We start from the raw sequence: 19,964 nt of genomic DNA on the forward strand, positions 1-19,964 counted from the left end.
GTAGTACGTGTTTTCTGAAAAACATATATGTACATGTAAATATATATATATATATATATACATATGCACATGTGTAATGCATCTTTAATATTTTCCTTATGCATATTTGCCAGGACCTGACAGTCCGTGAGCTCTGCATTCAGTGCGTGGTTGTGGATCTAGGCTCCGGGGCTGCCGGCCTGAGCAGTGCAAATGTTATTTCGTTTAACTCGAATATGCCATTATACACATCACATACACATATACATATGTGTTGGTATGAAGTCCATAGAGTTTGTTACTTTTATGATTGCTGCTGATGCCGTTTTCCCTGCTGCTGCACGCGTTACAGTCTTTCAACAAGCGCCATCGGCTAGATTGTCATATTGCACAAGATAACGACCTGGCAGATGGACAAACCGACAGCTAGACAGCTACATGCATATCCCTTTCCATATATGTCGATGACGACGCTGTACCTGGCCGTGCCGTACCGTGCGTACCTGGCCAAGTGTCTCCTTTGGGGCGGCTGCCATTTATGGAGGAAAGCGTGCGCGCTGCTTCTTCTGCTCTTGCTCGTTTTTACATCTTCCGCTGAGCAGAGCATCCTCTGAGCTCCCGATGTGTACTCAACAGCAAATGCATTTCGCAAGTGCAACTGGCAGCAGCGGTAACAACAAAAACTTGTTGATTGTCGTTCAGCTGCAACTGCGCCCTAAAGCAACCAAACAAAGCTAAAGTAAGTTAAGTGTGAATGCATTTCAGCTGAATTTATGCTTCTTTAAAGAGCAGCATTTCAGGTAAATTAACAGAAACACGCCGGAATGTCAAATGCGGCAACTTCACAAGTGTCCTCTTCTAAGCCCACTCTTGAGCCTGACAGCATGGAAATTGGTTCTGTACTCATATGTGTACATGACCATATATAGTATGTCTATCAGAGTGTTTCGATGGGAGTGAAGTGGCCAAGTGTGAAATAGCATTGGTATAGAATTCTCTTCTGTCACATCAACAAGCCTAACAAGTGTCGATTGTTATTGCCGATAGTACGTTTCAGACAGCTCAGGAAATTATGTGGATATTTTGTGATTTAAAACATTGTGATTGTGTGCTTTACTGCGATGTCATTGAAAACACAAAATCTCATGTACAACCGCCTGCACAGCAAAACGATTTTGTATATGCGCTCTGACACGCCTGTAAACAATAACACACAATGCTTTACTGAATTGCATTTTAACTTTTACTGTCTGTTACTTGATTTACATCGTTGTGTTCTCGCATTAGAAATTTCGATCCTTTGCCATTTATATCCGTAAAAGAATTACGAGCTAACTGAACGAAATTTATTCAAATATTTTAGTTTCGGTTGCATCCCCTCAACACACTTAACTTTTGTTGCTTATGCGAATCATGTTGGGAAAAAGCACGCATTAAGTCCAATACAAATAACTAATTAATGGGGCCTTACTATAACTACACCTTGGGTGCGCAAGAGCGCTTAATTACAAATGTGGTTGCCAACCTATTCGAAGCCATATTCCATGGTCAAATATGCGAGCCAAAAATGACCAACAGCAAGGCTAAATCAATATCATGTTGTAGGCAGACACAACGCTCAAAACCAGATGCAGAAACGCCTTGAATTATGTGCCGGCTCCTTGTGGTGCTCATTTGTGTTCCGCCAAATACTCGTAAACAATTCGCAGCTAAACAGGCCTGTCTCCTCCAGCCGCAATATTGTGCAAGCTGCTTGCACATAAGCACAAGCACAAGTTTATGTAAATACGAAATACAATGCGCTCTGCTATGACAGAAGCCAACAATTCGGGACACTCTTAAAACTGATGCCAGTGAAAAGACAATGCCGCATAAGCACTTTATGGCCATAAGAAACAAGCTGTACTGCGTTAGGAATAACCGGACAAACATATTATTTGAGACTGCATTAGTTTTTAATCAAATATGGTTATATCCGAGCATAGTTTTAATTCAATTCATATAGATTTGGCCACGACGTATAATCATTTGGGTTAATCCCATAATTGACTACTGTTTGCTATGTAAATACAGGGAATTGAAATCTCCAGCGCTTCTTCATTGTCAGTCCATCACCCTTTAACGAGCGTGTGTGTAATGTTGTGGGTGGTGTGTGTGGTGTATGGGTGGGTCGGCGTGTGAGGAAGGAAAGACAACAAATCTCGACAGGAGCACTGATTTGCAATGTCCTGTGGCTAGGGCAATAGACAATTTTGCAAATTTCCTAATTGCACTTGGTTTGGCTTGCTCGGGCTGAAAATGATGTCGCTCGGCTTACCACACTGACAACAATTTTGGGCTAAATGTCAATTGATGTAGTCGGGGAAGGAGGTGCTAGGACGTGCTGCATCACTTTGAGGGCCAATTTGAATTTGGACTTGTGTGCATTTGTAATGACTGTCCTTGTGGTAGCTTGGGGCTAGAAAGTTAGTGCAGCGTCGATGCTAAAAACGAGAAGAATGTAAGGCAAAGCATCTTACAAATATATTTTTTATATTCAATACTTTTTTTGGGGTCTTATACATTATTCTCTTGCTACGACGCCAGTAAAAATATTTAAAATTTTTCAGCTAACTTTCGGTGAAATAATCGTGGAGAACATGGAACTTCTCAAAAGTAGGCAACGCAACGAGTAAAATGCTGATTTAATCTGGTTACTAGCTAAAGCAGGTCTAAAGTCTAGTGATTCAAGAGATTCAACAAAATGTTTAATGCGGACTTTGTAAAAGTTTTGTTAAATTTACTGCACAAGTCGAAAAAGTATATACGGTCCAACTAAATCTGCTGCTGAAACTAATTCATATCTAATACTTTGGTTATGGTAATGTGTGTTTACCCATATACATATTCAAAAACATAATTCATACGACATTCGAATACGTAATTTATGGACGTGAGCGTGCATATCGTTTAAGAGCTTATATCTGCCCGACAGAATTTACTTGTGTGGTCGCTTTGTTGACTTAGAGGCTTGTCACGTTTTGCAGTCCCAACGAAAATTCAATGTTGGTGACACGGCCAAACACGATACCCCCACCTTTTCATTCAGTGAAAATTGCAATTACAAGGGCCATGTCCGTATTTGAATTTTGAATAACGAGCCTGTTCAATGCTATCAACATCCGTGCTTAGCCTCCCATTTCGTTACTGTGCGGCATGGGAGCCACATGGGCCAAACGTAATACTAAGAACATTTGCTAAATTACCAAGCACACAATTTTCACGATTGCTACGCATTAAATCAATGTAATCTTCTCCTATTATAGCTACAATTATGGGCATTTAATTTGCTAGTTTTATATGGGACAATGGGAACCCATATTGGGAAGCACTTCTTGTCTTGCATCTCTAGAGCAGTTCATAGAATATTTAAGGCACTTGGGCGAAAAGTCGAAATTGATTATTTTAAAATTTAATCATCTCTCGAATAATTGTTCGTTATTGACTGTTCAACATTATAACAGAATCAACAAACCATAATGAAACCGGCGGCCTGAAGTGTAGCTTTCCGAATAAACTGCAGAGATTTATGATGACGGCGTTCAAATGAAACGGATGGGAGTGTTGCGGTGCATGTCAAGTTATCAACAACAACAAGCGTGGCAAGGACAATTCGTACAACATTTTAGTCATTATAAATGTCATCAAGCATTATTTTTTCCATCAACTCGCGCCAGCTCTTCTGGCAAAATGTTTATGGCTTTTTTGGCGCATGCTGGGCATAGATGGGGTGCATGAGGGATTGGGTGGGTAGCTCAAACTACTTGACAATGGGCATTATGCTGAAACTTGAACACAATGTGCCATAGGGAAAGGCATTTTTAATGAAATAAAATTAAGCGAGAAATTGAAACCGGACAGCGTGTTAATGAGAAAGCTATGTAATGGCGGCCCTAACGTTAATGAGTGTCTACATTTGGGAGTGGGCGTGTTATCTGGTATCGCTTAATTAAGAACTTGTCATAAAGCTGAACCATGTTATTAATTTTAATGGCAGCTGTAATCATAAACGGAGGTATTTTAATTACAGCGCCTTGTACCTGACATTAAAATGTATTATTACAAATTAACTATCTAATGAATAAGATTAGTTAAATGTTTTTCTCCATCTTTATAAAAAACCCTGTATGTTCTGACTAGTTGAATTTGTTCAATCACAGACTGATGCATCAACGCAGAGTCGCAATTCATTCCACAAGCTTGATAAACTGGTGGATATAGTATCAGATGGATGGTCGGCAAGGTGGCTATTCCACAAAACTAATACGGCGACAAATATGTGACTCCAACATGTTCTTGTCATCCGTTAGACTTAAAGTTTATTTTCAAATATAAGTTATATGAGTTATCAATAATCTTAAGCAAACTCGTTATGCATGTGATGTAAAAGAGCTTTCATTTTAAATCGATTGTCTCTCAATTTTCAATGGGTACAGGAATAAATTTATGAATATTGTTAACTAATTGTTCGTCTATTAGGGTAAAGGCAGTATGCTTTGGCTTAGAAGTCTTTTTAGGCACTTAAGTAGGTCTTCAAATTTTCTTTCACTTGTATTCAATTGAATTTCAAGAGAAAATACAGCCGAAAATTGTTGCAAAACAAAGGGAGGACACCCTGGGCACAACAATTAGTGTCTCTATTATGCTACAGCAAAAATAAACAATCGGCAGAAAATGAACAGCAGATAGGTCCGAGAAGCTTAATACAAAATGGAAGCTATCAAGACAAAAACCTTAACTCCTCGTGTAAACAACAAAAACATTGTTATCAGACATTGATGGCGTTGGCGCCATCAAGGCCCATAACAGGCAGCCCAAGGAACGTTAGCGGAGATTGGAATTGGCAATCTTTGTGGGCTAGTGGGTGGCTTTCGTATATTCGCGTTAAAATACAAGCAAGTTTCAATGGACTGTAAATGAATAGAACTTGCTTGGCCTAAGGACTCTCGGCGTTGGTACTGTTCTTCTCTTCTTGCCCGCCAATATTCGGCTCTATTTGCGCTTTGGTTTCTATGGGATAGCCAGTTGCATTTGCTTTCTCAAGTGCTAAAAGTAGTTAAAAATTTATTGATGGCTCTGGCGACCTTTCCATATTTCAATATTTATTTGTTGGCTGGCTCGAGGTCCGTGTTTGTTAAAACAAACAATGAAAAACAATTTTATTCAATTCTCTTCCGATATATTTCGGTTGCACATCGGCAAACCGTCTTCAGGGCACTAACACCAAGATACAAAAAACAATTAACAATTATAATACAATAAATTAAACATTATTTCGAACATTTTACATACATTATTTTACACGTCTGCGCTTTTTGACGTGGAGATTGTTACTGAGGTTGTTTGACTGTTTAAGAGGTGTCTGTACAAGTGAGCGCAATTTTCTGTGTCTGTCTTGTAGTTTAGTCGTTTGTAGGTTGGTGTGTTAATTATGTGTAGCATTTCCAATGTGTGTCGCTTGTTATAGTGTTGTTCTTGTTGTAAGATTGTTGTTTCATCAAAATTTGGTGTGTGGTTGCTTCTTATACAATGGGTCATAAGTGCTGTTTTCTGTATATTATTTTGATGTCTTAGTTTGAAGTCCGATTTATGTTGACTAATCCTTGTTTTTAGCTTCGATTTTGTTGTACCTATGTAGACACTATTGCACTTGTTGTTGTTATCCCCGCCACATGGTATTTGGTAAACGACGTTGCTTTTTTCGATCATCGGGATTTTCGACTTTATCTTGTTGAAGAATTTTTGTAATGTATTCGTCGGTTTGTGTGCTACTTTTATATCTTGTTTGTTATAACAGTCTGAGTTTGTGAGGCGTTCTGATAGTCGTGGTACATATATTAGTGATTTGTATATTTTAGCAGGTTCTGTTGGCTTTTTTCTTTCGATTTGTCGTCTTTTTAATAATGTTTTGATTATATTTGGGGGGAAGTCATTTTTGGTCAAAAGTTCTTTGATTTCATGTTCAATTTCTTTGTGGTATATTGTGTCCGATATTTTCATCATTCTATTCATACAGCCTAGTGCTGTATTGATTATCATACTCTTTGGGTGGTTTGAATTGAAGTTGAGTATTCGTCCGGAGGCTATGGGTTTCCTATACCACTTTATTTTGAGTGTGTTGTCCATTCTGCTTACAATAGAGTCTAAAAATGGTAATTTCCCGTCCTTTTCTAATTCCATTGTAAATTTTATCTGTTTGTGGAAGGAATTCAATTCTTTTAGAATATTTTCCACGTCTATTTTGTTCGTTATGGCAAAAAGGTCATCTACATATTTGGTCAAGAGTCTTGGTTTTATTTTTAATTTATCTGTAATCTTGTCCAACAGTTCCTCCATTAATATATCTGCGATTACTGGGGAAGCCGGTGATCCCATTGGCATTCCCTTAAGTTGTGTGTATATTTTGTCTTCGTATTTGAAATATCTGTTTTCCTGTATGCAAAATCTAACTATGTCCATAAATAGTTGTTTCGGTATATTCGTGTGCTCTTCTAATTTGGTCCATTTTTGTCTTATTGTGTCAAGTGCTAATTCTATTGGTATGCTGGGAAATAAGGATACTACGTCAAAAGATACTAATGTTTCCTCTTCTCTAATCTGGGAGTTGTTGACTCTGTCTTTAAAATCTACCGCGTTCTTGATGTTGTACCTAGAGTCCATTGTCAGATTTTTTAATATTTGTATTATATATTTGCACAGCCCGTAAGATGGAGATCCTATGGAAGAACATATTGGTCTCAGTGGAGTTCCTTCCTTGTGTATTTTTGGTAGTCCATATATCCTCGGAGGTACCGCTGTTGTTGTAGTCATCTTATTTCTTTCGTCCTTTGAAATAAGACCCATCTTGAATAATTGTGCTACGAAGGTGTTATTCTTTGTCTGTAGTCTTGATGTCGGATCTAGTCTCAATGTTCTATACGCGCATAAGTCGTCTAAAATATTTGTCATTTTATTTTTATATTCATCCTCATCCATTGCTACGGTTTTGTTGCCCTTATCCGACGATAGAATTTTAATATTTATATTTTCTTTCAGTAATTTTCGTGTCTGTTCCACTGTGTCCAGTATTGCTCGATCCCTACTGTTTTGGTTGTTCTTGGTTTTATGCTCTTTGACTAACAAAGAGAATTTTGTGCGCGCCGACTCTTGTGTTTCCTTTTCTTTTATTGTTTGCACTAGCTCCTCACCGTCTGCGATGTATTTCAAGAGAGGAAAATCTCTCTTGCTGATTGGGAGAGCGAACTTCGGCCCTTTTGCGAGTAACGCTACGACGTTTGGCGGGAATTCTATTTTTGTTTTGTTTACAAACCACTCTCTTTGCGTGTTGTTATCCGCTAAGGCTAGGTTCCGTTGATCTCGTAACTTATCGTGTTTCGTTTCTTGTCTTTTCTTGAGTGTTGTTGTTATTTTGTTTTCTATATTTCTCTCGCTCTCAAAAAACGCTTTTGCGTCATCTGTGGTCATCAGTTGTTCTATGTTTGTTTTTGCTTTTTCCAAATACCATGTGGCGGGGATAACAACAACAAGTGCAATAGTGTCTACATAGGTACAACAAAATCGAAGCTAAAAACAAGGATTAGTCAACATAAATCGGACTTCAAACTAAGACATCAAAATAATATACAGAAAACAGCACTTATGACCCATTGTATAAGAAGCAACCACACACCAAATTTTGATGAAACAACAATCTTACAACAAGAACAACACTATAACAAGCGACACACATTGGAAATGCTACACATAATTAACACACCAACCTACAAACGACTAAACTACAAGACAGACACAGAAAATTGCGCTCACTTGTACAGACACCTCTTAAACAGTCAAACAACCTCAGTAACAATCTCCACGTCAAAAAGCGCAGACGTGTAAAATAATGTATGTAAAATGTTCGAAATAATGTTTAATTTATTGTATTATAATTGTTAATTGTTTTTTGTATCTTGGTGTTAGTGCCCTGAAGACGGTTTGCCGATGTGCAACCGAAATATATCGGAAGAGAATTGAATAAAATTGTTTTTCATTGTTTGTTTTAACAAACACGGACCTCGAGCCAGCCAACAAATAAATATTGAAATATGGAAAGGTCGCCAGAGCCATCAATAAATATCAACGGAAGGCACGCCGTATGCACAGCAACCAACATGAGCTACGCAAAAATAAAAACTAAATACAAGGATTCGAAAAGAACAATTAATAAATTCCAACTAACACTGGTAAAATTAACTAAACTTAAATCTAGTTTAAAATTTTTGTTAAAATGTAGAAAATCAAATTTAATACCTAACTTCATCAAAAACTTGACACAGCATTTGACCATACTGACCACTGACAATAAAACCCACCCTGACATAACAAGAACATTGACTAGACACACACATTTTTACCATACCAAAATATTAAACTTACTTATAAAACACAAACACAACCTATTACAAGAACAAACAAAACATATGGAAAAAGCAAAAACAAACATAGAACAACTGATGACCACAGATGACGCAAAAGCGTTTTTTGAGAGCGAGAGAAATATAGAAAACAAAATAACAACAACACTCAAGAAAAGACAAGAAACGAAACACGATAAGTTACGAGATCAACGGAACCTAGCCTTAGCGGATAACAACACGCAAAGAGAGTGGTTTGTAAACAAAACAAAAATAGAATTCCCGCCAAACGTCGTAGCGTTACTCGCAAAAGGGCCGAAGTTCGCTCTCCCAATCAGCAAGAGAGATTTTCCTCTCTTGAAATACATCGCAGACGGTGAGGAGCTAGTGCAAACAATAAAAGAAAAGGAAACACAAGAGTCGGCGCGCACAAAATTCTCTTTGTTAGTCAAAGAGCATAAAACCAAGAACAACCAAAACAGTAGGGATCGAGCAATACTGGACACAGTGGAACAGACACGAAAATTACTGAAAGAAAATATAAATATTAAAATTCTATCGTCGGATAAGGGCAACAAAACCGTAGCAATGGATGAGGATGAATATAAAAATAAAATGACAAATATTTTAGACGACTTATGCGCGTATAGAACATTGAGACTAGATCCGACATCAAGACTACAGACAAAGAATAACACCTTCGTAGCACAATTATTCAAGATGGGTCTTATTTCAAAGGACGAAAGAAATAAGATGACTACAACAACAGCGGTACCTCCGAGGATATATGGACTACCAAAAATACACAAGGAAGGAACTCCACTGAGACCAATATGTTCTTCCATAGGATCTCCATCTTACGGGCTGTGCAAATATATAATACAAATATTAAAAAATCTGACAATGGACTCTAGGTACAACATCAAGAACGCGGTAGATTTTAAAGACAGAGTCAACAACTCCCAGATTAGAGAAGAGGAAACATTAGTATCTTTTGACGTAGTATCCTTATTTCCCAGCATACCAATAGAATTAGCACTTGACACAATAAGACAAAAATGGACCAAATTAGAAGAGCACACGAATATACCGAAACAACTATTTATGGACATAGTTAGATTTTGCATACAGGAAAACAGATATTTCAAATACGAAGACAAAATATACACACAACTTAAGGGAATGCCAATGGGATCACCGGCTTCCCCAGTAATCGCAGATATATTAATGGAGGAACTGTTGGACAAGATTACAGATAAATTAAAAATAAAACCAAGACTCTTGACCAAATATGTAGATGACCTTTTTGCCATAACGAACAAAATAGACGTGGAAAATATTCTAAAAGAATTGAATTCCTTCCACAAACAGATAAAATTTACAATGGAATTAGAAAAGGACGGGAAATTACCATTTTTAGACTCTATTGTAAGCAGAATGGACAACACACTCAAAATAAAGTGGTATAGGAAACCCATAGCCTCCGGACGAATACTCAACTTCAATTCAAACCACCCAAAGAGTATGATAATCAATACAGCACTAGGCTGTATGAATAGAATGATGAAAATATCGGACACAATATACCACAAAGAAATTGAACATGAAATCAAAGAACTTTTGACCAAAAATGACTTCCCCCCAAATATAATCAAAACATTATTAAAAAGACGACAAATCGAAAGAAAAAAGCCAACAGAACCTGCTAAAATATACAAATCACTAATATATGTACCACGACTATCAGAACGCCTCACAAACTCAGACTGTTATAACAAACAAGATATAAAAGTAGCACACAAACCGACGAATACATTACAAAAATTCTTCAACAAGATAAAGTCGAAAATCCCGATGATCGAAAAAAGCAACGTCGTTTACCAAATACCATGTGGCGGGGATAACAACAACAAGTGCAATAGTGTCTACATAGGTACAACAAAATCGAAGCTAAAAACAAGGATTAGTCAACATAAATCGGACTTCAAACTAAGACATCAAAATAATATACAGAAAACAGCACTTATGACCCATTGTATAAGAAGCAACCACACACCAAATTTTGATGAAACAACAATCTTACAACAAGAACAACACTATAACAAGCGACACACATTGGAAATGCTACACATAATTAACACACCAACCTACAAACGACTAAACTACAAGACAGACACAGAAAATTGCGCTCACTTGTACAGACACCTCTTAAACAGTCAAACAACCTCAGTAACAATCTCCACGTCAAAAAGCGCAGACGTGTAAAATAATGTATGTAAAATGTTCGAAATAATGTTTAATTTATTGTATTATAATTGTTAATTGTTTTTTGTATCTTGGTGTTAGTGCCCTGAAGACGGTTTGCCGATGTGCAACCGAAATATATCGGAAGAGAATTGAATAAAATTGTTTTTCATTGTTTGTTTTAACAAACACGGACCTCGAGCCAGCCAACAAATAAATATTGTAGTTAAAAATAAATAAAAGCGAGGTATAAGGCCAAGCAGGAAAAACTACGTTTTCTGCAAAAAAAAAACTTGGTGAACTTTCTTTGTGCCAGCTGAATTTTGATTTACGACCACTTAACGTTTTTTATGGCCGCAGACAACAAGAATGCGTTAGTGTGCGCCTCAGCACTTATGCCAACACACATACATAAAATGAATCCCTACGCCTTAGGATGGAGCATTATTTGCAGTAAATTAATGGTTGAGAGTTCAGTTTCTATGTACATAAGTAGTTTTGTTTGCAAGTCACCAGAAACAAATGAGAACGGCGCAGTCGGGTGCAAACGACTGCACAATACTCTATTCACAACTTTACCGATTGTATTTTTTACCCCCCTTTTAACTTATTGAATGCATCTCGGTTTATTACGAAAAATTACAGAATAATACACACGTTTATTGATATTTATTTAAGTTTATTTTATGGAAATGCAATTATTTTATACGATATTTATGTTGCTTTCCTAAATTTAATAAGAACGATTATGCTTGTATTTCTGTTAATTTCAATTAAGTGTGTGTGTGTGTTTTTCTTGTGTGAAAACACATAAAACACTTTTAATTTATATATTTTGTGTTTTTTATTTTAATCCTGTAATATTAAATGCCATTACACATTTCACATTTGTGCGACAATAAATCAATTTTGCATTCATATTTTTACTTAGTGACATATAATTTGAAGTTCTGGCGTTTGAGGACTGCAAATAACTGTATTTTATTATTATTGTATTATTTATTATGACAAATATATATTGTTATAGTATAATACAGTGGCAAAGTGCTAGCGGTCCACTCACTTGGCAAATCGTTCGCTCAAAAAACTCGTTAATGCGTTATTTTTGAATGGACTTTAACGGTCACAACTAAACCAAATACTAATTTACAATTTTATTATTAGTAACTCTAGCCTTGTTTATGCAGGCGCAAAACAATGCGGCTTTAAAGGTTAAATTAATTTGGGAAAACATACACACTGTATATATGTACATACATATATACCAAATGTTCGACTGCATGTTGTTTGGTGTATTTTAATTATTTTGGTCATGCCATGGAAACATAAAATATTTTTAACATGCTTTAGCCACTGGTATTTTAACTGTTTTTTTCTTTTTAATATCTTTACAATAAATAATTTAATTATAATTATAAAACATAATAAGCACTGATTCCGTACGCCTACGTATTAAATTATTTATTTGCAACCTTTAAATAAAACATGAAACCCACATATATCTCTACTTTAAGTAAGTCAGAATATAAATTTGTATTCTACGTATGAACGTACTAATTATATTACATACTTATTTTTATGCTTCTTGATTTTATTTATATCGTCATTTCGTCGTTTTGATTGCTGTGCCAACATAATGTTATTTCAACTTCCATTTGCCTGTGCATTGTCAGAGGAATATTATTGTATGTTAATAAATAAATGAAGAGCGATTGAACTCAATTTTCAGCTTACTGGACAGACAGACGGATCGACAGACAGAGAGACAGACAGATGGACAGTGAGACTGGCAGACAGTTAAGCTCGAGTAATAATTACTGCCTACTGCAAAAGTCCACTGACTGCAAAAGTGGTTGCCATTGTTGTGGCTGTGGCCGCCATTGCCATGCTGCGCATTTCCGTTTGATTTGCGATGGGCTCTAGCTGGTGCCAGAGCTGCGCACCCGTTAACGCCTTCTCGGTGTGATTGGGGTTGACCCTCTCCAGATGGGACACGGTAACGGGCTCATCGCGGCGCGTTCTCACCGCCTGCGGCAGTGGTCACGACGACATATACGTGCATTGTGTCTTTGGTTGCGGCTCCGTCTGCTCGATTGGTTGAATAGCGGCGCGCTTCCAGTAGTCGCGTACCGTCTCTACAGTTTCCATGATCCGCAAAAAGTTGCGTCCAGCCAGCATGGCGACATCCTCCTCACTCCAGTTGTGATCTTCTAACAGCGCAGCAAGCAGCTCCGGGTACTTAGATACGTCCTCCAAGCCCATCGGGGGCATCTCAATGCCATCGTAACCGGCACCCAGGCCAATGTGTTGAATGCCGGCAATGGCTCGCACATATTTAATATGTTCTATTACATCCTGCAATCGCGCCTGACGTCCGCAGGCCACGTCCTCTGGGTCAAAGCTCAGCATGATGAGACCACCATTCTCGGCCACCAAACGCAATATATCATCGGGCACGTTCCTCGTCGAGTTGCACAGCTGGCGTGCTGCCGAATGAGAGAAGATGACGGGTGCTCGTGTCACCTGAAGCACATCACGCGCCGTTGCATCCGAGCTGTGTGAAAGATCGATCATCATGCCCAGACGATTCATTTCCCGCACAATGGCCTTGCCAAAGGGCGACAGGCCCTGCTCCAGTGGGGAGGCACTTGACCCAGCCCAGGACACATCGCAGCGATGCGTCAGGCTGAGGTAGCGTGCACCCAGCGAATAGAAAGAGCGCAACACGCCCAGTGAAGAGCCGATTGTGTGGCCCCCCTCGATGCCGATCAGCGAGGCCAGGAGGCCGCGCCTGTGCGTGGCCACTATCTCCTGCGAGGATGTCGCCAACACCGTATCTCTTGCATACATGTCAGACAGCCGCCGCACAATGTCGATTTGCTCCAGTGCCAGCTGGACCGCATCCAAGCCCTGCGCCTCGCATGGCACGTATGCAGACCTGCAATGAAACCCAAAACAAAAAAATATAAACAAAATAGTTTTTAGTTCATAAGGTCTCTCTGCAGGGCGAAGGTTCAAGTAATTGAAAAATGCGCAAATTTAACACCTGCCTCCTAATTCTACAAATTTATATAGCTATTATAATATCAACCCAACTGTCATTACATGCTATGGACTGTTTGAGATGCTTGAATGTTAGGGTTACTTTGACAATTTTTTAAGACGATCTTAAGTATGCTGTGAATTTATAAAGTTCAGTTTCACATGTTTGTTGAAAGTGTAAGTCCAACACAAAAACACATTAACACTTTTTTAATATGCACAGGACGTGGGCGCGCGCTGAACAGTTCAGGTCTTGCAAGGAAAGCCATGAAATCTTTCCCAGGGAGCCGCCACAAGCTCGTCACAATGCTTTTATACCGTCATTTGATAAAGAACAACCATCAATTGGTTTATTGTTGGGCTGGGAATATGGCCGCCTCTGGTTGAAGGAGCATAAGGAGAGTATGGATAAGGAACTTAGTGAAACGAAGCCATATTTTATTGAGCCAGACTTTGGTTGGTGGGTAAACAAGCGCACTACTGTCCTAGACCGTCGTCAGATCTTTTTAAAGAAGAAACAGAATCCACATTTCAAGAACTGCAATTTGTCTGCATTTGCCAATTCGAAAACTCATCGTAAAAAACATACAAGTAGTTCGAATGCTAACAGTTCAGCTGCTCCCGGATCAGAACAAGCTGGATTAGTTGCTACAGGATTGGATCATGCTGGTACGGTTTCAGACGGAGCAGCTCGGATGACCGACGCTGAGAAGAGGAAGATATGCAAATGCAAGGACTGCAAGCAACGCCGCTGTGGAGGTCAGGAAAAATATAAACTATTATCTGAAATAAGGAAATCCGTTCCGATTCCTTGGTATTGAAATTGTTAATGTTCGTAAAATGGCTCAACAATACAATCTAGTGGGATTAAAATCTAGGAGGACACTCAAATCTATGAGAAATCATTGGCTTGTTCCTGAAGTAAATAATATAAATATTTCAATACATGTCAATTATGGATTAACATAGAAAATACTTTAGCATATAAGGAATAGTTTTGTTCTCATTAGTGATTTCATTTATTGACTGACTCGACATTATCTATTTCTCTATTTCTCTCGTCCATTTCCTACCCATTCAGATCCTTGCGATATCATTATTATACAGTTTGCGTGCTACCCATAAAAGTGGTTAACTAACAGCACATTTGAATTTTAAATGCAATGACATTGCAATGAGGAGGGCCACTAAAAACTGCTATAGCCAACCAAATGGCGCAATCCTGGTGAGCTTTAGTTCAAGCTTCGGCGAATACTGACGGAGTTTCGGACGGAAATTGAACAATGACGACCACTAAAATTAAGTTCAAAAATGGCCCCGAGTTACGCTCTGTTTGGAGGCGGGCAGAGCAACAGCCTGAATGTTTGGTGTCAGAGGTCTACCAAATAAAATCGAGTGGATTGCCCATCAGCATTTTTCCCAAACTGCAGCTGTCTGCCGCCTGTCAAGCACCACTCCTCCTGTGTTCCCAATCCATTCCATTTGTTTTGCTGTTGTTTCTAGTTTGGGCATAGCATGCAGATAGGCATGTTGGCTGGGTGCTAAAGATTGCCTGGAAGCTGAATAAGGTTGGCCGTTTGCCCTGCAGCCACGCGGTGGCTGTTGCCAAATTTTATTTTGCAGTCAAATTGTTGGCAGCTCTTGCCCGTGGGTGGGCGGCGGTGTGAATGTGGGCATTGCGGCGATTGCTCTTATGTTGCTGATGTGTGCCCGGTGCTAGGTAATTGTTATGGGTGAATGTCAAACATGGTTGAATGTCTATCAGTAAAACAACGACCAAAAAGAAAAAAACTATTTTAAAGTCTTTTGCAGAGAACCAACATGTTGTCAGTTGGGTCGATGAATCTGTTGTTATTTTGCTAGCTGAGTAGGATTCAATTTTATCAGCATTGGATATAGTTATTTTCTAGACAGCTAAGTCTTCAACTAGCCTCGCATAATGTATAGGCTTTGATTGCTCTTAAAGACTATTTATTTAAATTAAAGTTGTTTAGATAGTTTACTACTTACCAGACCTGCACACCGACAAGTCCTTGCTTAAGTCGTTCCATATCTGTTTGCGCCCACGTCGGGCGTGCCCACATCGACTTGTGATCAAGGTCGTGGCTTAGATGAACCAGCTCCAGGCTACTGTGCGCGTACTTGCGCACGTTCCAGGCAAAGTTGTTGTGTCCGTCGACGAGCGGTACTTCACGTAGGATGCGCCTAACGATTCGTAGTCTTTGCGCGTGAGAGTTTCGACTGGGCGACATAAGAAAGTGTTGGTAGGCCAGTGTAGCTGCTATAGCCAGCAGGCAGATGGCGCTCACCAGGGTCAGAGCCACCATCCAAGAGCCGCGTCGCGTCTTGTGGGCGGCGCCTGAGCTGTTTCTTGCCTTGCGGGTAGTCTTTCCCTTTGCTTTGCCGGAGCCACCGGCTGTCGCTGCCGCTTCCGTTGCCAAAGAGGTGGGCGACTTTGTTTCGAGAGCGATTCCAGCGATATCGCTGCCAACGACGACTCCGCCCGTCATCGCACTGCCAAAGCCCTTGGACTTCTGGATGCTGGCAATCTCTCCGCCTGAATCACTGTTAGAGATCGAGTTCTGGCGGGAGAGTGTACGGCGTATGTTCGAGTGCTCCGTTACGTCTGGCAGCCCGCCAAACCCGGTTGTCTACAATAAAAGTAAATAGGCAAAAGGGTCGCATTACTTTGCTGCTTTTTATTGGACTTATTACCTGACAGCATAAGGCGCTGCCTCTTATCCCAAACCCCACCGTCTGCTTCTAAGTTGCTTCATTAAAAGTACGTCAAAGTTTCTTCGTTGATTTTGCGCTCTAATTAAAACTGTTGCAAACTTTGAACTTTTTGTAATATTCATAGCTGGCATGAAACATCAACAAGGCTCAATCTGAAACTTTTTAATGAACCAAGTGACCAAATCAAAATCAATGCATTTGGAACCTTTCAATTTGATACACCAGGCGCGGCGGCTCACTGGCTATTAGGCTAATCTCGGCCCTAACTTAATTGAGCCTTTGCAATAATTCATATATGCCACTGTGCATGGAATTGGTCGTTCACATAAACCTTCATTCGCCCAAAACCCCAAAAACTTTCTTTCGCAAAAGTTTGTCATCAAGTTCGCCCTGAACTGTCAATGCTATGATTAAATTGTGACTCTCTGAGGGAATTATGGGAAGATCAACCGAGGAAAATTCCCAATGAAACAAATCAAATTCCTGTACGTGCATTATAGGCATCGGTGCACACCCTTATCTATGATAAACCCAAATTATATTGGCTTAGTTTAACGTAGCGCCTTTTTAGAATTCAATTCAATGTGGGAAAATTTTATCTATAATTAAGAGCTATAACTAAATCCTTAGATATTTATTTAACTGCAAATTAATGTTATATGAAACATATTTTATTCCGCAGACCGCAGTCAGCTACCCTTCTTTATTTTGTTGCCCTTGCTCCTTTATACGCATTTGCGGTTAATTAGGTGAACCTCAGGGTATGTGAGCAATGAACAAATAATATTGCTTTAGCAAAGATTGCTGAACTAACTACGACATACCCTTTATCCAGAAATATTGCATGAAAAATTGAGTTTTTAATCTTATCCATTTAAATCTTGATCGTTATATTTTTCATATCCTATTTAAATTCATTTCTTTTTAACTATCAAACTAACAACTAACAAAATTTATGAACTCAGCCAAAGGTTAAGAGCCCGAAACTCGTCCTTCTGCCCTTGCTTGTAGAGTTTTATTTATTCCCATTTTTGCCCTAGCTTTATGCTAACAGAGTATAAAAGAGAAAAGGAATATCTGAAAATGTTTTTATATGCCAGTGGAAAATTAATTAAATAAAATACACGCGATGCAAAATAGGATGTCGGCCATGCCCGAAGTACAACAGAATGGGACGCCTGATACATTTAAAACTATTTTTAATTATGAATTGCGCCTGCATCCGGCAGCGAAATTAACTTTTATTAATACTGGCGAAACTTTCGACATTGCAATGCAAGTAATAACAAGTGGAAACGATTTGCTATGAGGTTTCCGACTACGGGATACGCTATGTTCAGTGTCAACTAGATGGCAAAGTTTGGGCCCTTCTTAGCTTCAGAATTATGAGTGATATATATTATGTGGGTGGGCTTGGTAAAACAATGAAGGTCAAGGAAATAAATACTAAATTTGGGTTTCGTTAAATAAATATATTATGCTTATAGTTAAATAGGCTTACTTTAGCGCAAGCCCAATATACTCTTTCTACTCTGGAACCAGAGTAAGGAAATAATGAGGCTGGTTAAGCTTGCATAAAAAAAAAACTCAATTTTTAATAAAAATGCAAATATTTTTCATATTTTGTACTGCAACGATGCTTTGCATTTTCTGTATTTCTGTTTCTTCTAAAGGTGGCTAAAAAGCACGTCAAGTTCTCTGGTATAAATGTTAAAGGAGTTGCGCTTATTAGAAGTTGATATGTTTGTGTTCTAGTATAAGCAAATAATTTTATAGTGCCTATTTATTTATATAGTTTGCATATATGAGACAGTTACAGGGTATCTTTGGGTCCATCGCTGATGTAAGGGTGCATTATTTTAGCCAGTTGGTTGGCTTGCAGGGCGGGTGCCAATGCGAAAGTTTGTAGTTGGCGCTGTTACCGCGAATTTTTATTTGAGTATTGAAAGGATGGGTGGCTGGGGGTGAATCGTACTTTAACCGGAAAGCAGCTTTAGCACTGAATACCCCTGCGTGGCGAAGGCGTTGGCCCTGTTAACAAATTTATGGGCGGTGCCAGGCGATGACCTCACAGCAGGTGGCAGCATTTGGGGCATGTTCAAAATTTTGGTTGCACTTTGCTGTGGCTGCTGCGCCGAGATTATAATAATTTCTAATTAGTTCAATTCGGCTCTAGAGCAAATTTGGCAAATCTGTCAAAACAGTAATGGTGTAATTTTAAAAGCTGGCTTGCAAATAGTCCATTAGTGAAAGAATATTTCTATTGCACTACTGAATAGAACTTAACAGGCTGAATTTAATGCTCAAAACTAGAAATTTTAATATAGTTTATAAGTCTTATTTGGCTACGGGCAGCAGTTTTATAGATTTATACAAAATACATCATTACACGCCAACGCCAACATGCTGACGGACGAGGACCATCATGTTGTGTCTAGAGGCACGGAAGATATTGATGTTTGGTCCGATATACCCATTGATCAACGAGCAAAATCTGATATGGATACGATAATGGAGCCAAGCGATGAGAATGACGACTTTTTGGACAATCCCGTGCTTCGATTCCCACACATAAACATAGATGTATTTAATATTGTTGGAGCCGTTGAAATCGATAGGGAAGTTTCTGCTGAGACGTGGGCAATCATCGAGTCTTTGGTGGAGCAGGAAGTATCCCAAATGGAAAACCCACAGTAGTTTCAAGTATCTGCTTGAATTCATTTTAAAATTAATGCATTTGCGTTATTTATTTGAAACAGACAAGTGTTTGTTATATCTCTAAACGTGATTTAGAACTTAACAGACCTAACTATTGAAGCAAGACTCTTTGAGGTCTACCATATACCGAGAATATGACAACGGAAAATGACTTTAAAATCTTTTTATATCCCGAAGCAGAGCTGGATTATACATACTTTCATGCAGATTTCTACCCAGGCAGGAAACGTCCGATCTTTTAACGAATATGTATATATATATATATAAATGAATATATAAATATATCATGATGTGAATATTATTTAATAAATGCAAACACTAAAACAAAAGTTTTAATAGAAATTTATTTAAATTAAATCAAATAGATTTAGTCTTTTTTGCAAAGACTAATATATTTGTGCGTGTTATTAATCAAACTTGATTCCTTAGTATTTCGCTGTTGAGTTTTAAATAAGAGTAAAACATACGATATAGTTCCAACTGCTACTTTTATAGGGCCTGACTAAAACACGCAATTTCCGCAGCATTTTATTTGTAACTCATCAGAGCAGAGCAGAGCGACAGGCGGCAGTCACATGACACAAAAGGCGGCAAGCAGCAGGAGCAAAAAGGCAGGAATAGGAACAAGGACAACAAAAAATGGCAGCTGTAACAAGAAAAGCAAAGGATTTGAGCAAAAAAAACCTAGCGGAAAGCTTTTAGTTTTCCGTTGTATTTTCTTTGCTTTTTGTTTCAGGTTCAGTTTTCCGAAAACAAGTTTTGTATACCTTGTATGCCAAAAACACCAAAACAATGGGAAACAATTGAAGCATT

At 38.6% G+C, this 19,964-nt stretch overlaps 2 protein-coding genes across 4 annotated transcripts in view; one reads left to right on the forward strand and one right to left on the reverse strand.

Annotated features, from left to right (window-relative positions):
* The first annotated feature begins 4,519 nt into the window (after positions 1-4,519).
* LOC138911096 (uncharacterized) lies at positions 4,520-10,836 on the forward strand. The gene is made up of 2 exons (XM_070208293.1): positions 4,520-7,902; positions 7,978-10,836. Exon 2 carries the CDS (start codon positions 8,103-8,105, stop codon positions 10,674-10,676), a length of 2,574 nt encoding a protein of 857 aa, XP_070064394.1. The 5' UTR covers positions 4,520-7,902; positions 7,978-8,102; the 3' UTR covers positions 10,677-10,836.
* A 1,417-nt stretch (positions 10,837-12,253) lies between these two features.
* The window catches only part of LOC6622263 (uncharacterized), a 95,365-nt gene continuing 87,654 nt past the window's right edge, over positions 12,254-19,964 (reverse strand). For 2 of the 3 annotated variants that reach the window (XM_032434479.2, XM_002047870.4), the window contains exons 2-3: positions 15,708-16,348; positions 12,254-13,593 (exon numbers count right to left, since the gene is read on the reverse strand). In XM_032434479.2, coding sequence (XP_032290370.1) covers positions 12,696-13,593; positions 15,708-16,348 — 1,539 coding nt within the window. In that variant the 3' untranslated portion in view covers positions 12,254-12,695. The remainder of the gene's footprint in view (positions 13,594-15,707; positions 16,349-19,964) is intronic. The other variant, XR_011416405.1, reaches the window with a different exon arrangement.

The sequence above is a fragment of the Drosophila virilis genome, chromosome 3 (genome assembly GCF_030788295.1).
Source record: "Drosophila virilis strain 15010-1051.87 chromosome 3, Dvir_AGI_RSII-ME, whole genome shotgun sequence".
Taxonomy (NCBI): domain Eukaryota; kingdom Metazoa; phylum Arthropoda; class Insecta; order Diptera; family Drosophilidae; genus Drosophila; species Drosophila virilis.

Bases quoted from the DNA above. Each gene is read 5' to 3' on its own strand.
- LOC138911096 (XM_070208293.1), top strand. From the start codon at position 8,103: ATGGAAAGGTCGCCAGAGCCATCAATAAATATCAACGGAAGGCACGCC.